Source organism: Felis catus, chromosome A3 (assembly GCF_018350175.1).
Source record: "Felis catus isolate Fca126 chromosome A3, F.catus_Fca126_mat1.0, whole genome shotgun sequence".
NCBI classification, from domain to species: domain Eukaryota; kingdom Metazoa; phylum Chordata; class Mammalia; order Carnivora; family Felidae; genus Felis; species Felis catus.
In genome coordinates, this window is record NC_058370.1 from 66264210 (window position 1) to 66280721 (window position 16512).

General features: G+C 38.9%; 1 protein-coding gene across 1 annotated transcript in view; it reads right to left on the reverse strand.

The window, feature by feature from the left end:
- PIGF (phosphatidylinositol glycan anchor biosynthesis class F) overlaps nucleotides 1-16512 on the reverse strand; it is a 106580-nt gene that overhangs the window by 84336 nt on the left and 5732 nt on the right. The window contains exon 2 of the mRNA XM_019827147.3: nucleotides 10611-10665. Coding sequence (XP_019682706.1) covers nucleotides 10611-10631 — 21 coding nt within the window. The 5' untranslated portion in view covers nucleotides 10632-10665. The remainder of the gene's footprint in view (nucleotides 1-10610; nucleotides 10666-16512) is intronic.

A 16512-nucleotide genomic window follows, 5' to 3' on the forward strand; every position in this document is an offset into this window, starting at 1 on the left:
TTCCATGAAGTCAGCTTTCCTAACTTCTCAGTCATGCCTTTGAACTAAACCATGCCTCTTTCTAAAAGGTTAGGAAATCTAATTTTACATAGAAATGAGCAACAGAAAAGAATGAAGTTCAAATTTCATACAAACATTGTGAGAAAAAAGAAACTAAGGGGCAGAATGATATTTCTACAAACAATGAAGTCACTTCAGAAAGGCAAGTCCTTAAACAGGATCAGAACAAGTAACCTATCATTTCAAAATGAAGTGAAAGATATCAGGAAAGTTATACATGAAGGGATAACATAAATCAAAATTAGGAAAAAATCAGAAATGAGGAGACAGAACTCAGAAGAGAATTAGAAATAAAAGAAAAAAGGGTGCCCAGGTGGCTCAGTCAGTTAAGCAGCTGACTTCAGCTCAGGTCATGATCTCATGGTTTGGGAGTTTGAGCCCTGTGTTGGGCTCTGTGCTGAGAGTTCAGAGCCTGGGGCCTACTTTGGATTCTGTGTCTCCCTCTCTCTCTGTCTCTCACCCACTCATGCTCTGTCTCTCTGTCTCTCTCAAAACTGAATAAATGTTAAAAAAATTTTTTTAAGAAATAAAAGAAAAAATTATTTCAGAAGTAAAAATGAAATTATAAGGAAGGAACACACTAGCGAAGGAATATAACAAATAATTCCTTAAACTAAGTGTAAGGTAAAAATGAGGGGAAAATCTTTCAAATCTATATGAAATGAAGGAAGAAGTAAAAAGGTTCAAGAGATAGTGACCAGTAGTGACAGTGGGCAAAGAAGACCCAACAAACAATAATGGGAGTTCCTGAAGAAGAGGCCCAAGGCAAGAAACAAGAACAAATATTTCTTTTAAAAATCTTTAAGAAACTTCCTTGAAATAAATTAATATATATTTAATTATGTATTAAATAACTATAATATATTAAATATAAATAAACATTAAATATATATTAAATTATCTATCTATCTATCTATCTATATCTATATCTATATCTATATTTATTTATTTAAAGCAAATACCCATAGGAAGTCCATAGGGGTGGGGGGGGGGGAGAGAAAGAGAGAGAGAGAGAGAGAGAGAGAGAGAGAACTACATATAGAAAAGCATACTGTGTCCCTGAGAATATTGATTCAGAATGATGAACCAAGACATAGTCTAATAAAATTACTGAATTTTAAAGAAAGAGAAAAATTCCTTTGGGCATATAGTTTTTAAAAGGCAGTGAATTATTTTTTGTTTTTATTTTTTTAAAGACAATTAGGTTAACATCAAATGTTTCAACAATACTTACGTCCAAAGAAAATGGAGTAACAAATACATTTAAGATTCATAATGAAACATAAGCTGATAATTTTACATCTAGAAAAACTGACTTTCGGGCACAAAGGACACAAAGTTTTGTCAACATGTAAGGACTCAGGAGATACAGTTCCTGTGAACACTTCCTGTGTATCTCCTAGAAAACAAGCTCCAGAGTGACTAGAGACACATCAATACCAAAAATAATGGTGAGTGTTAAACACAGAGCTACTTGAAGCATCAGGATTAAGTGAGGGGTAAATGAGAGTGATTCCTGTGTGCAATGGCTATCCTCTGACAATGTGGATATAGTAAAAATTACTTCTGACCAATAGAGGCAAATGCAGAGAGCAAATGAAAGAAATGTAACTTTTGGGGCACCTGACTGGCTCAGTGGGTGGAGCATGTGGCTCTTGATCTCAGGGTCATGAATTTGAACCCCACCTTGAGAGTAGAGCTTACTCTGAAAAATAAATAAATAAATAAAAATAAATATTGACTTTTTTTTTTAAATGTAACTTTTAGCAAAATCATATTTGTGGTGGTAGCACTAGTACTATTGTTCTGAACCTGTCGTAGTTATAAAAACCTACGGTACTAAATTCATGTTGGAAGTATTTAAATGAACTCATGAAGTATTTTCTCTTTACAAACATACAGCTATTTCCCAGCTCTGTCCATTGAAAAGTCTTAGAAACAGTTTGTGCCTAGACTGTCATTTTGAAATACCACTTCCTACTTTAAATTTGAATAAAAACCCAGGGCCTATTGGAGAAGTGGCAGATTTCAGGTCTGGGGCATGAGACATACAGAGTGAGGCTGGAGTATCTTGTCATATCAGATAGCAAGGAAACTATCAGATCACTAACTAGGGTCATGTCAAAGAGATTCAAGTACCAATGGAAGAGGCCAAAGATGGGACAAATTGATCTGCAGAAAAGATAATGATTGCAATGACTTGAAACTCATAAGATATGCTGAATACATGTATGAATACATGAGTTCATGATGAGTAAAATAAAAAGTCACCTTTGCAGGGTGATGGTAGAGAACATTCCTTATCTTGGAAACTGGTAAGTAAAGCAAAGAATTAAGCATTTACTTTGCCCTCCTATCTGAATGGTACCATTAGGTTTAAACAACTCATAGATGAGAGGAAGTGTCTTACAGAAATATTCCAACTAATAAGTGAAAAAGAAAGAACATAGTTAGAATATTCTGCAGCCCATAATAAATGCATGGTTCTAAGCACTGAACATCAGTAATTGCTGAAGTCACAAAGAGAGGCAACTAGACATTATGTAGCTCCTGATGTACCACTCATCATCTTGCCAAAGGAATCAAACCTGAGCCTCATCAAGCCTCCAAATGCAGCCATCAGTTTGCAGGAAATTGGAGGACAGAGGAACACGCTGAACTGCCTCAAGAGTACATAGTTGGCAACATCCAGGCTGTAGGAAACTCCACTGGTCAAATGCCCTGAGTTGTTCAACAGAGAAATTGAATGGAAAAGAAAAGTTTGGAGGGGAAAACTGTAAGTTTAAAGAGGTATAAAAGATCAGATTTTTTTTTCAAATAGACAAAACTAAACTCTCAGGTTTATGGATGCCTCTTGGGTGGTAAAGTCATTTAAAAAAATAGAAGAAAGTGACTTCTACAGAGGTCAGTACTGTGATTAGTTTCAGAGGGGGAGGCAGTTGTGATCATAGAGCACATGGAGGGCTTACGACATGGCTGACAGTCTGTTTCTTGATCTGGGTGATGGTTAAAAGGGTGCTTGTCTTATAACAATCCATTAAGCTCTGCAACTGTTTGGTTTGGTTTTCTGTATTTGTATTTTATTTTATAATTAAAAAGGCTTTCAAAAAATTAAATGCACACATTCTTTGGCCTAGTAATTCCACTGTTAGGGGTTTGTCTTTAAGATAACCTCACCAAATGGGGCTCCTGTGTGGCTCAGTCGGTTGTTTCTGACTTCGGCTCGTGGGTTTGAGCCCCACGTCCAGCTCTGTGCTGACAGCTCAGAGCCTGGAGCCTGCTTCGGATTCTGTGTCTCCCTCACTCTCTGCCCCTCCCCTGCTCATACTCTGTCTCTCTCTGTCTCAAAAATAAACACTAAGAAAAAAATTTAAGATAAACTCACCAAAATATGCAAAGATATCTATATAGATGTGTCCACTGCAGCACTGTTTTTAATAGCTAAAACATTGGTGTGGTGGTGGTGGAAATGAGTATCTATAGGTGGGGACTAATTGCATAAATTATGGCACATCCCTACAGTGGAATATTATGTAGCCAATAAAAATTAAGATAGGTCTGTGTGGGTTCCCAGACATATCATTAAATGAAAAAAAGGGAAGGTGTAGAACAATATTATGATGAAACCATATGTATAAACACACACACACACACACACACACACACACACACACACACACACTATATTTGCATTGAAAATACTTGTAATCATATCTAAGAAATAGTTAAATGCCTTACCTTTGAAGTTGAGGTGGGACTGGAGATGGAATCAAAGGGTGAGAATTTACTCACCATTTTATATGCTTTTATACTTTTTAAAATGATGTGTATATTTTATTTTCATGATTTTTTAAAACCTAGTTTAAGTTTTTTTCATTGTGGTCCTTCACACTCCTCTCAAACAATGAGTAATAGGCCACAGAAAGGAAGATGTGTTAAAGGAGAAAAGGCCACACTCTCCCTTCAGGAGAAAATGGAATTGGCCTTTTTTTTCAGTAGACTCTCTGAATTGTTAACAAAGATGGTCACCAATGGGGGCTGCTTTTGGAAATCCCAAGTGATAAAAATCTCTTCCCTCCACTCTTGGGTACAAATGCAAGTATTTCTTTTTTTTTTTTTTTTTTTAGAAAGAGAGAGAAAGAAAGAGCATGAACGGGGTAGGGGCAGAGAGAGAGAAAGAGAATCTTAAGCAGGCTCCCTGCTGATACAGAGCCTGATACAGGGCTTGATCTCACCACCTTGAAAACATGACCTGAGCTGAAATCAAGAGTTAGATGCTAAGCCAACTGAGCCATCCAGGTGCCCTGAAATGCAAGTATTTCTAATGCTCAATTTCTAAAGGAGTGAAATCAAGTGGCTGGCATATCATAACAATCCAGTAAGTTTAAGCCTTTCATTTAACAACTATTTGTTAAGCTCTATGGTACACACTGGGAATACAATAGAGAACAAGACAGATAACATCTCTGCCCTCATAGTGCTTACATCCCAATGAAATGTGTGAAAGAATATTTCCTTCATTTATTCAAACAGTTTGCCTGTTGGCTAAGATGATCTGGGCTACTCATTGCCATATAAGTGATGTAAACAAATAAAGCCATTTGCTGGTCAATAAAAGAGACAATGGAAATAAAGATTTCTGGAGCATTTTTCTCCAAAGAAAGTATTTTTGGTCTTGAAGATGACAGCCTATTATTTCTATGCTATAAAATTCAGGGAAGAATAAAATAAGTTGAAGTACGTGGCAGCTCTTAAGATGGCTCCCAATGATACTACGTCTTGGTTTCACGCCCTTAGTTTTTTAAGTTTACTTATTTATTTTGAGAGAGAGTGAGTGAGAGAGCATGGGGGAGGGGCAGTGAGACAGGCAGAGAGAATCCCAACCATGCTCTGCACTGTGGAGCCCTACGTGGGTATTGAACTCAAGAACCATGAGATCATAACCTGAGCCGAAGTCAAGAGATAGATGCTTAACCGACTAAGCCACCCAGGCGCCCCGCACACCCTTATTTAATCCCCTGCCCTTGAGTGTGAACTAGTCTTAGTGACTTGATTCTAATAAATAAAATACTGCAAAAGTCAGTACTAAGATTAGATTACGAAAGATTAACTTCCATCTTGTACATTCTCTTGGCATTCTGTCACGCACTGGCTCTGAGGGAAGCCAACTGCAATGTGTTGGGAGCTGTGGAGAGGCTCACGTGGCACAAGGCACCAAACTGACAGTATTTGGCTAATATACAGTGAGGAGCCGAGGTCCTCACTCCCACAGCACTGAGTGAGCTGGGAGACGGATCTTCAGCCCTGCTGGTGGACGCTTTGATTGTAGTCTTGTCAAAGACAGAGACCCTTAGCAGGAGAACCCAGCTAAGCTGCGTGCAGCTGGATCCCTCACAGAAAGAACCTGTGAGATAACAATGTTGTTGTTTTGAGTTCTAAGTTTTGAGATATTAGTTACACGACAATAAGTAACTAATACGGTTGACTAAGCCCCATCTCCCTTTGGAAGTGGACCACATGAGGCAAGACAGTTGCCTTTGAGAGCACTGTCTGTCACATAGGGTGGACAGAGTCATGCCACGATGGTTTTTAGCGAATGCACACCACTGTGCCACTTTGCTTCGTCTCAGCTTCTCTCCAGGGAGCTGACCTTGTCTCTGAAGGCTCTTCGTGCAAAATGGCTTTTGTTACACATTGATTTTTGTTATCTGTTCTGGAAATGAATTTTTTCAGCTTCGTATTTTATTTTGAAACTGCAATTTGCAAGTAATTTAGTTAAGAATCATCCCAGACTCCAATTTATTACTTTATACACTTGTTATTTTCTGTACCCCTCTGCTTTTCTCCACTGTCTGCATTCTTCTACCTTTCTTTATTTAGAGCTTTTGTTAACTCTTCCAGCTTTTGGTTGAAGCATAAGAATCCACTTGAGTAAGACCTCATATTGCTCCTATATTGCAACATCCTTTTCTTTTCTTTCTTGGCTGGAACTACATTTCTTATTTTATAGTCATTGCTCTGAAAGCTGGTGCATGACTTCCTTTTATTTCTTATTTAATTAAGAAAGAACGAATAAATTCTACTTTTAGAGATAGACCACATGACTACTTTTAGTAGTTTCTATTGGGAGAAGAATATTTGAGTTATGGTTTCTAGAATTTTCAGAATACTTAGTTCTTTGAACAACATAGGTAATTCAGATTTAGGAGGTCTTAACTTAGAGGGAGGCTTCCTCCCCTCACCCTCCGAGAATGTTGATTCCTTGGAGATATGAGAGGATTTACAAAGATAAGAGGAAAGGGAACATTTGGGGTACCATTTTACTTTGTTTTCCAAGTTCTGAGAAAGACTATTAGGCATGAAATATGAAGAGACCCAAAGATTATTTTGACTGAATCAAGAATATAGACTCTCTAAATTACAAACCATCGTTATCATCATAACAAAACAAACAGAAAATACATTTTCTCCTCCTAAAATATTTAAAGAGAAAAGCAAGCCATAGCAGAAAGAACATGGCAATTTATGGCTGCTACCAAGAAAAACACACATGAGATCATGTCCAATAAGTGCTTTCAGAGATCCCAAAAGCTGGCAGCTTGTTCTGGAAGGTTTTCACTTGCACTAATATTTTGCCCCTTTCTAATTATGGCACAGTCCTGAAGCAATAAATGTACTTTTCACCAAACAGCAGTAGTAACAACAAAGACAATTGCATAAAAGATCTTTCAATGTTTATTTTGTTCTGTTTTGTTTGTTTTGTTAGCAATTTCAAAAAGGCACATAGCCCCCAGAGAATCCTACTGAAGACCTGGTCTTCTAGCTACGTGGTGTTACTTGGAGCTGCTCCTCAGGGCAACACAGACGTCAGATATGTATACTTGGGGATGAAAGACACTCCTTTCCAGCTTTAAAGAAAACATGCAGGGATCTGGGAGGAGGCACATGCTGTTTTTCAAGGTGCTGCCAGCCATTCTCAAGCACCCCAAATGAGAAAACATGGAGACCAGAAGGGGCTGGTGTGGAAAAGGGAATGATAAGCAGGGCTGGCAAAAGTAAACCCTCCATGAATTCAGCCCCAAGAAAGTGGATTCCCTATAGTGTAGAAGAGTTGTTAGTACTTAGCTTTAATAGATAATAAACTAATGGTCACCTTACCACTGATGATTCCCTAGAGTCTTGAGAGTATGATAATTCAATTTAAACTTGGTGCATCTGTGCTGTAGGGCAGACAGGAAATCCACCTCAGGTCAGTGAGAAGTATCTTTCACGCACACACTGAGGGCTCTGGCAGGGACCAGGCATCTTTAGAAGCAAGAATATCTGGTGGCCCTTACCCCCACATGGGTAAGTCCCAAAATGCATTTCTAGAAAAGGAGGGCTCTTCGGCAAAGACACAGCCTCCCCGAGGGATACATAGTGAGGGGACTGCCCCTCACATAGGGCAACATCCTTGCTGCTTCTGGGAGAACAGATCTTTTTAGTCTGGAAAATACAACTTTCCTCAAACCCTACTCTCCTCATGGGTTTATCTGGAACTAAAGCTTATAAGTCCAACCCCCAAGTCTCTCCTGAGGTAAAGGCATGTAAGCCAGCCATAATGGGAGGGAGAGAAAAGGAAAAATACAGAGACAGAACATAAATCAACATCTCTCAAAAGTTTCTCTCACCAAATTCCTTTCATCTTAGTGTCTATTTTGGAGTCAAGGAAACCGAGACATGGGCATCATGACTGACAGCCTACAACCAGTTACCGACAGAGCTGGCTCCTTCTGCTGTAGCCCATGCCTCTTTGCTTTTCTAATTTCCAATTTCTCTTCTATTTGAAATTGCCCTTGCTAATTGGCACTTTGAGTTTCTGCACCTAGAGTCTTAGACATATTTGGAAACTTCTTTTAAACATGTTGATCCACTCAGGGTTGAATTATTTGTGACAGCAAGAATAACTCCACCCTGGGGCATTATCCAGCAGGATGAGGGATTCAGAGATAAATCATGCAGTGTTCCATTCTTTCTGGCTCTTGATGTTTTCACACAGGAGAAATTTGCTTTTGTTTCCTGGGAGTGCGCAGGCCTCAAAAGACCAGCGTAAGGGTGTCTGTGGAGGGAGGAAGTCAAAAGTTCCACAGACACCCTTAGGATGACCTTAGGGAACCTGATTCTTCTTAGGGCAATGATGTATGTGGAGCGGGTGACTTGGGAGGGGCAGGTTAATGAGTTATTTTTATGTACTTAAATCTTGGGTCCTTGGCATCAGCTGGCAAGGCCATATCCTCCCACCGTCTCTGAGAGTCACTGTTCAGCTGCATCCAGGCAAGGAGGAGAGGAGAGAGTGCTATTGTATGTAATTTTAAGAGTCATCATCACTGTATCAGTGTGCAGATGACATGTTCCAGTGGGCAGTGTGGGAGTGAGCAAGATTGTCCAGCTATCTCATATGATACAGGCATGGTCTAATACTTCCTCATGTTCTTTCTTCTAATAATGAATTGCAGAGAACGAGATGTACTGTTGTGCTTTATAATTCAGACAGACAATACAGGTATTGGCTAACGTGGTTTGACATGATCAGCTGCCTTTTTTTTTTTTTTTTTAAGCCAATCTGGCAGGAAAGCATTAGACTATTGTGGGAGTTGTACTGGCCCTTCCAACAGTCCATTAATCAGCAGCAAGATAGCCAAGGGACCACGTTACTTCTCTGTAGCACAAAAAGGTTGTGGTTGTGAGTGGGCTGAGTGGGAACAAAGTTATATCATTCCAGTTCTAATTGATTAATGCTGAAGTCACTGCTAAATAATGATTACCAGCCCCAGGCTCCACAAATCATTCAAGGGATGAAGGAGGACTAAGTTAAAGAAACTTGGGCCAGTGAACACGGATTTTTCTTGCAGGGGTGGGGGTGGGGAGGGGCAGAGGTGTGGAGATGAGGAAGTAGGAAAAACTGGATCTGACTGAATAAACAAAAAGAACTGCAGTTGGGTTTCTCATGGTCCCTCGGGCACTTCCCTTCCTCATGCTGTTGCCTTCTCTCCCTGCCTCTGCAATGCCATTTCTCCGCAGTCAGATTAACTCTGAGCACTACCATCACAAGTACGGTCTTCTAGCACCCTTGGGCCCCTCCCTCTAGACTCCCCTATCTAGCCAGATGGAGTTATTGCCAACTCCAATGATTTAACCCTCCCATCTCTAGGGCTTTCCTACCCAAATTCCTTAACTCCCCCCAATCCTCCCAATTACTCGTTCCCAGCAAAGTACATTGCATAGTGTTTCCCTTGTCCTTTTCTCCCTGTATCTCGTTTTCACAGCTCCCATGTCCAAGTATGCTCATGCATGGAAAGACAATATTCTTCTACTTAGGTTAGATGACCTTTTCAAAAATGTTTGGTGTATTTCCACTAATCCTGGACACAGAGTAGGTAGGATATTAGAGTTCTGGACAATATCAATTTTAAATATTGCTTTTTTGTTTGTAGTTCTTTGAGACATATCCAAACAACTAACGGGGAGGAAAAATTTTAAGTTTTCAGTGAGCTTTGCTTGCTTTGGTGTCAGCAACCTCTAATGCTGTGTCTTGCCAGCTTTCCACTTGGTGGAAGGTGCTTCCTAAAGATGCACTTTTGTGAAGTCAGAACCAGCGCAGACTGAGCCAAATCCTGATTAAAATTCTTGCTGGCTTCTCCTTATGCCAGTGTAGGCCTGTGTTTCCACTTGTTGGAAATATATCTGCCTGTCAATGTAAAAGAACGCCAGTACCTTTTCGATATTACAAACTCACAGTGTTCCTCTTCAAGAATGCCGGCATTCATAATTTTTAAGCCTCAAACTTTCAAGAAGTGGAAGCAACTGAATTTCTCTGCATTTTTAAGTAGAAATGGTAATATTACATAGCTAGAAATTTCTATAAAATATGGATTGGCAACAACATTATTTACACTTTCAAAAATGGGTTCCTGCTAAATTTATGCCTGTGTATCAGTCACAAGCTATGTTTCTAATACATTCTTTTACTTCAACCTACTTTTTTTTCTTATCCCAGAAATTCTGAATGATTGCTACGCTGCAGAAATTTACAGAAGTTTGAGATGAAATGAAATGTTTCAAAACTCAGGTAGACTTAAATTATAATGTATTACTGTGAAGAAAACACTCTCAGCTGCAACACCTCTTATAGGAGAAGTTTTTAGATTTTCTAGATATGACAAAGATTTATGAGGTATGATTTTGCAAGGAAAAAGCATTTTGGCAGAAACTCTTTTTTTTTTGTAGGTAAAATAAGAAATCACAAGAGTAAGTACAAGAACTTCTGTGGAAATCATCTGTTAACTGAACAAACAAAATCCATTAAACTCTGGAAAACCAAATACGCATGTTTGTTATTTACTTTCTAGTATTAAGTTCTTTTTATTTTCCTACAGAGTTATGAGGTCTATTATTTTGGAAATGTGCTATTTTAACATGGGGTGTCAATAATGTGGTCCTAGTAATATGGTAGAGAGGGCACTGGATTAGATACCAGATGGCTTGGGTTTCCTTCTCATGCTGCCACTCACCAGGTTTGTGATTACGGCCATTTCTCCTCAATACTTTGGACCTCGATCTCCTCATCTGTTCAACAAAAATAAGAAACACCTCATCTCCTTGCCTCTTAACATCATTGTGAGGACCAAACAAGGTCCTAGTTGTTAAATCACTTTGAAACCGTAAAGTGGTATATACAATTCTACTCATTATCACCTCAGAATTCCTCTCAGATTATATTGCCTCAAATGCATTATTTAGGAAAAGTACAAACTTGAATGCCATATGGAGTCCTTGTTGACACTGCAGATGTTGGTTAATTTTAGATTCTAAAAGAACAAAAGAACAGAAGCACTAACCAAGCAAATTAGCCTCTCTTTAGCTTTTTCTTCGAAATCTCCTATTATACAAATACCAAACTAAAAATGGCAGGCTAAATATTATAGAAAATTACATCATTTGAACCATTGAAATTCTGTATATCCAAGCCCTTTTGCAGAACACAAATTATTCCCTCCAAAGCACATTGCCAATGAATTTAATGTTATAAGATAAATTATGGCTATGTCTTTGAGGACCAAGTAAAAGAATTTTAATCTTAAGCTTTAACGTTAAAAAACACAATGTCAGTGAAATGCATAACTCAAAGAAGAGTCACAGAAAAATATGAAATCCATTTTAGTAGTTGTAGTCTCTCTCAAACTACTCAAAAACTAAACTAAGCTCAGCCAGCCTTGGGCTCTGATTTTGAAGACCATATTTACAAGTGGGAATTTCTCTGTAGAACAGGTGTGACGGACGTGCACATGACAACTGCTTTCACAGCTCCATTCGTTTGGGAAGACCTGTCCTCATGGGCCTCGTGTGTACCATCTGTAAGACATCTCTTTGCACCTTGTCAAATCCGATGTCCTCCTTACACATGCAGAAGCAAGAGGTGTCTTCATAAATTGTATACGGATGGCATCTGTCATTCTTTTTGTTTGCATACAATCAACTAACAAAAAAATATTTTGGAACAAGCTGAACATTTTGTGTTGTGAAATCTCATTTAGTTATTTTTATGTATTACATGTAAATATATGTGTATTTATTATGGAAGCAATGAAACAAAAAATGTTTCCTATCAGAACATATCCATTAGATTACCTGAAGCAATTGAAAAATGGTCCTGTGACTATTCTGAGCCTAGATTTTTTTTTAATTGAAGTATAGTTGATACACAATGTTATATTAGTTTCAGGTGTGCAACACAGTGATTTGACAAGTTTATACATTATGCTGTGCTCCCCACAAGTGTAGCTACCATCTGTCACCATACACCGCTATTACTATACGTTGACTACATTCCCTATGCTGAGCCTAGGTTTTCAATAACATTTTTCCAGAAAACTGCTCACTGAGTTTTAGCACCTCAAGATACTGACAGAATACAGTCTAATCAGAAATAATTTTCAAACAGAGACCATAAATGTTTTACCTATAAAATGCATGTTCCTCTAAAAGAGGCAAAATGTTTCAAACTATATTCTAATAATTTGGCCAATACTATGTGATATGATATTTCAAAGTGTGCTGTGATGTGGACTGGAAATATTAAAAGCAAATCCAAAGAGTAGATTTTATAACACTGCTTATTATGGATACAGTCTAGGCTGATTATTTTAGTATTAAGTATACTATTAATCGCCTCCCTGTCCTGCCCATATGCTACCTCTTTTAGCACAGAAGGCCTAATAAGACAGGTGCAACTTGATTCTGTGTTACATAGTTCTCTCAAACTGGAACAAACATTAACCCCCCCCCCCCCCCGCAAGTATTTTTCCCATGTGAAGAACTTGGGATTACTGCAGATGATTATAGACCTGAACCAAAAATGGATTTAAACAACTTCATTCATTGCTGAACTGAACTGAAATTGACCCCCCAAATAAATTGGCTTAATTCCCTATAAAAGCAGTATGAATCAGGTTGCCATCTGTTGCCTTCCTTCTTTAACTTCACCAGTGGGCTGGGTTTAAGCACAGAACTGGAGGAGTCCTTGGGGGAAGGGGAGGAGGACTCTGGTTTGGTATTTAGAAGGGTATGCTGCAACGGTAGAGTCACTCCAAGTGCGAGATTCTCAGGAATCTGAGAATTAGCTGGGGAAATCATGTAATCTGTCAAACCATGGAAACAACAGGAGTTTAATTTGCCTAATTTTGTTAGAAGATATTGCATCAACTAAAAATCCTTTGCATGCCAAAGATGAAAAATGTAATCCAAACTAACTTAATTTAAAAGGTAAATTTATTGGTTCACGTAACTGAATAATTTAGAGGTTCTGGTTCAGGTGAAGCTTGCTCTAAGGTTCAAACAGGGTGACCTAGGACTTCATTTATCTCTCTCCATTTCTCAATTCAGCATATTCAATATTGGCTTCATTCTTGGGCAAGGTGTCTCTTCATGTAGCCAATATGGATGCAAGCCACTCCATGGAGTACTTGCCTCTAGGTTCAAATTCAGAACCAACTTTCTAGTAAGTCTAGAATGGATTACTGTGGTCAGAGGAATAGGATATACTAGATGACCTAGACTAAGGTCATATGTTACACTTCTGAAGCAGGGGGGTGGAGACATCATTCTTTTCCCCAAGCCCAGGGACTAAGAGTAAGGGAGGACCATAGTCCCCAGAACAAAATGAGAGGGTGGTTAGTTGAATGGATGTTCTGTACAGATACTCAGGGATCAGATGCACAAATAATGTCAGCAAGTATTATTTTTCACTTAAGAAGGAATTCTGCTGATACAAAAGGAACAAAAATATGAATGAGATTTACTATTATTTACAGATGATACAATTGTCTATCTGGAAAACTCAACGCCAACCAAAATCCAAACAGAAGTTTTTAAAAGTTGACAACTGCCATAACTTTTTTATGGAAGAATAAATGTGAAAAGAAGAAAAAAGAAGGAGGAGGAGGAAAGGAAGAAGAAGAAGAGGCTACAGCAGTGGCAGGATGGGGAGGGAGGAATAGTTCTGAGTACATCTAAAAGAGAGACCCCACGTCTTACCAGCTAAGGGGAAAAAGTAATGGCCAAAAGGAAGACTGTAGAATTTTTATGTGAAACATTTTAAAAATGTAAGATAATTTCAACTAGAGCTGGAGCTAGGTGCTCTTCACAGAGACTAGACAGTTCTACAATTTGTAGGTTTTGTCATTCCTAAGGGAAAGAGCTTTAGAGTTAAGAAAAGCTTTCTGGATGGCTATTTGCTGTAACTTGTCAACTTCATGGTTTACTTTTAACACTCTCTCTCATGCTATATTATACAAAAACAAAACACCTCCACATACATGGAACCAAACTAAAGAGAAGCACTACGTGGAAAGATAATTTTATTTTCTAATAATGATAGTAATACGGTAGTCTAATTTCTTCAGATATATATATGGGTTGTTGTTTTTTTAAGGCCCACATCACTTGTGCATATTTCTGCATCTATATATGTTCTCCCAAAGATTTCAGGTAGATTAAGTGCCCTAGAATTTTTCCATCCTGGTCCCATATACCTGGAATATAATAAATAAGAAAAAAGTCTTGGGGGGGTATTATAAAAATAGCATACTTACTTTAGATGGCCTAGTTATAAAGCACATTTACCAAAGCCTATATGTTTCACCAAGACCTTAAACCTATTTTCCAAAAGCAACTATGGAAAAATGAAGAATTACTAAGAGAAATGAAAAGAGATGGTAGGGGAGCCTGGGTGGCTCAGTCAGTTAAGCGTCCAACATCAGCTCAGGTCATGATCTCATGGTTCATGAGTTCGAGCCTATATCAGGATCTGTGCTTTCAGCTCAGACCCTGGAGCCTGCTTCAGATTCTGTCTCCCTCTCTTTCTTCCCCTCCCTGCTCACTCTCTCTCTCTCTCTCTGTCACAAAAATAAAGATTAATTTAAAAAGAAAAGAAAAGAAAAAGATGCCAATAAAAAATGGCCAAGGAGTATATGGCCCTAAAGCTGGGGTAGCACTAAGAGCTGGTTGAAGCAGGGTACATCTTGCAAGTTCTCAACTCCAAACCTATCATCCCCATCTGAGACCTCATTCTACAGATGCTTCTGTGTATTGAATTAAGAAAATTCACCTGGGTGGCCCAGTCAGTTAAGCATCTGACTTCAGCTCAAGTCATGATCTCACAGTTTGTGTGTTCGAACCCCACATGGGGCTCTGTGCTGACAGCCTAGAGTCTGGAGCCTGCTTTGGATTCTGCGTCTCCATCTTTCTCTCTGCCCCTCCCTTGCTCGCACTCTCTGTCTCAAAAATAAACATTAAAAATTTAAGAAAACTCAAGCATTTTCTAGAGCTTGCAATTCACTAACTGGAGCACAATCCAACCAAATTTTAGTCTTTTTTCTTCTTTTTTAAAATATCATGCCAACTATTGTTGGTTGTAGGAGAGGCCGATTACATATTTTTTAAATTCCTTATTGGGAAAAATACAAAGATACAATTTACAGGCTGAAGAATGAGGAACTACTCTTGATGGAATGTGAGAATTAATGCCTGGAAAGCTGAGGTTCTAATTTGGCAACCCAGTCACACTATCTCAGAACATTCTTTTAGAACATTTTATTAAAGTATTTGTAAGACTCCTGAGGATTTATCCTAAGGCTATACCTGTAGACATATGTGCCGGGTTATCCATTATAGCACTGTTTGTAATATATAGCAAAGATTGGGCACAGCCCAAGGATTCATCAATAGGGGAATAGTTAAATCAACTATGACAGATCTTGCAGTATAATGCCATGCAGCTGTTTAAAAGAATGAGGAAGCTCTCCTAGTACTGATAGGAACGATCTCCAAGATACATTGTTAGAGGGAAAAACAAGATCCAGATCAGAGGATAAAGTAGGCCACCTCTTGTGTAAGAAGCAGGAAGAGAAGAAATGTAAGAATTGCTTGTATCTGCATGAAGAAACACTAGAAGGATACGTAGAAAAATCAGGATAGTCATCTGTACCTACCAGGGTGGGTGGGGGTAGCGAACTGGGGGCACGCAGGAAAAGAGAAGACTATTCATTACATACCTTCTTCTTTGGATTTTTGAAATGTGAACGTGTCAGTTGGTCAAACAGAAGTTATTAAATAAATACCAAAATGAAAACAAGCTTGAGAAAAGTCATTCGGGAGTCATACGGTCATTTCATTAAAGCTGCAGTTGCAATTAAAATCAAAACAAAACCAAACAAAACATCCTGAATCTATCCTCAACCAAGGGCATACTGTTGATAGGTTTGAGTAGGGGGCTGCACAGCAGAAGCCTAGACCGTATGGACTCTCATACTTGTTAGCTAAACATCTTGCCTCTTGGCCCAATCTTTAGCATCCTTACTCTTTTTCTGTATCTCTTTCCTCTCCTCTTAAAAGAAGTAACAAATCAGAGATCCTGGAAGATGCTGCGGACAGCTATTATACTTCATTCATAAAGAGCTCAGCTAAACTGGAGTGAGGATTACTGCACATATTCACAAGTGTTGAGAAAGTCCCCTGGTAATTTTCCCAAGAAGACAGGACTCCTGGCTCACTTGGCTAGACTGGGCTAGGGCAGTCCTTCTTGACGCTTTCATAACCTCTCCATGGCTCTGTAATTGTGCTTAAAACCTCCTACAGAAGTCCTCCTGGGGTGGGAGGCAGTCCTCTCCACTAGACTGTGAGCTTTTTGAGGCCAAGGATTTTGTCTTATTCACTGAGCTTGGTATTCTCAGAGCCTAGCACGGAGTCTCCACAGGTGCCCTGTGGACTCAGTAAACTGAGCTTTCATCCACCTAATGGCTTGGCTTAGATTATACTCCCGAACCATCTTTAATGTTTTGCCCCCAATTGGTGTCATTAAATCCATCAGTAAGACTTGTCAGTCCTACTGCCAAACATACTCCCAAACCTACTACT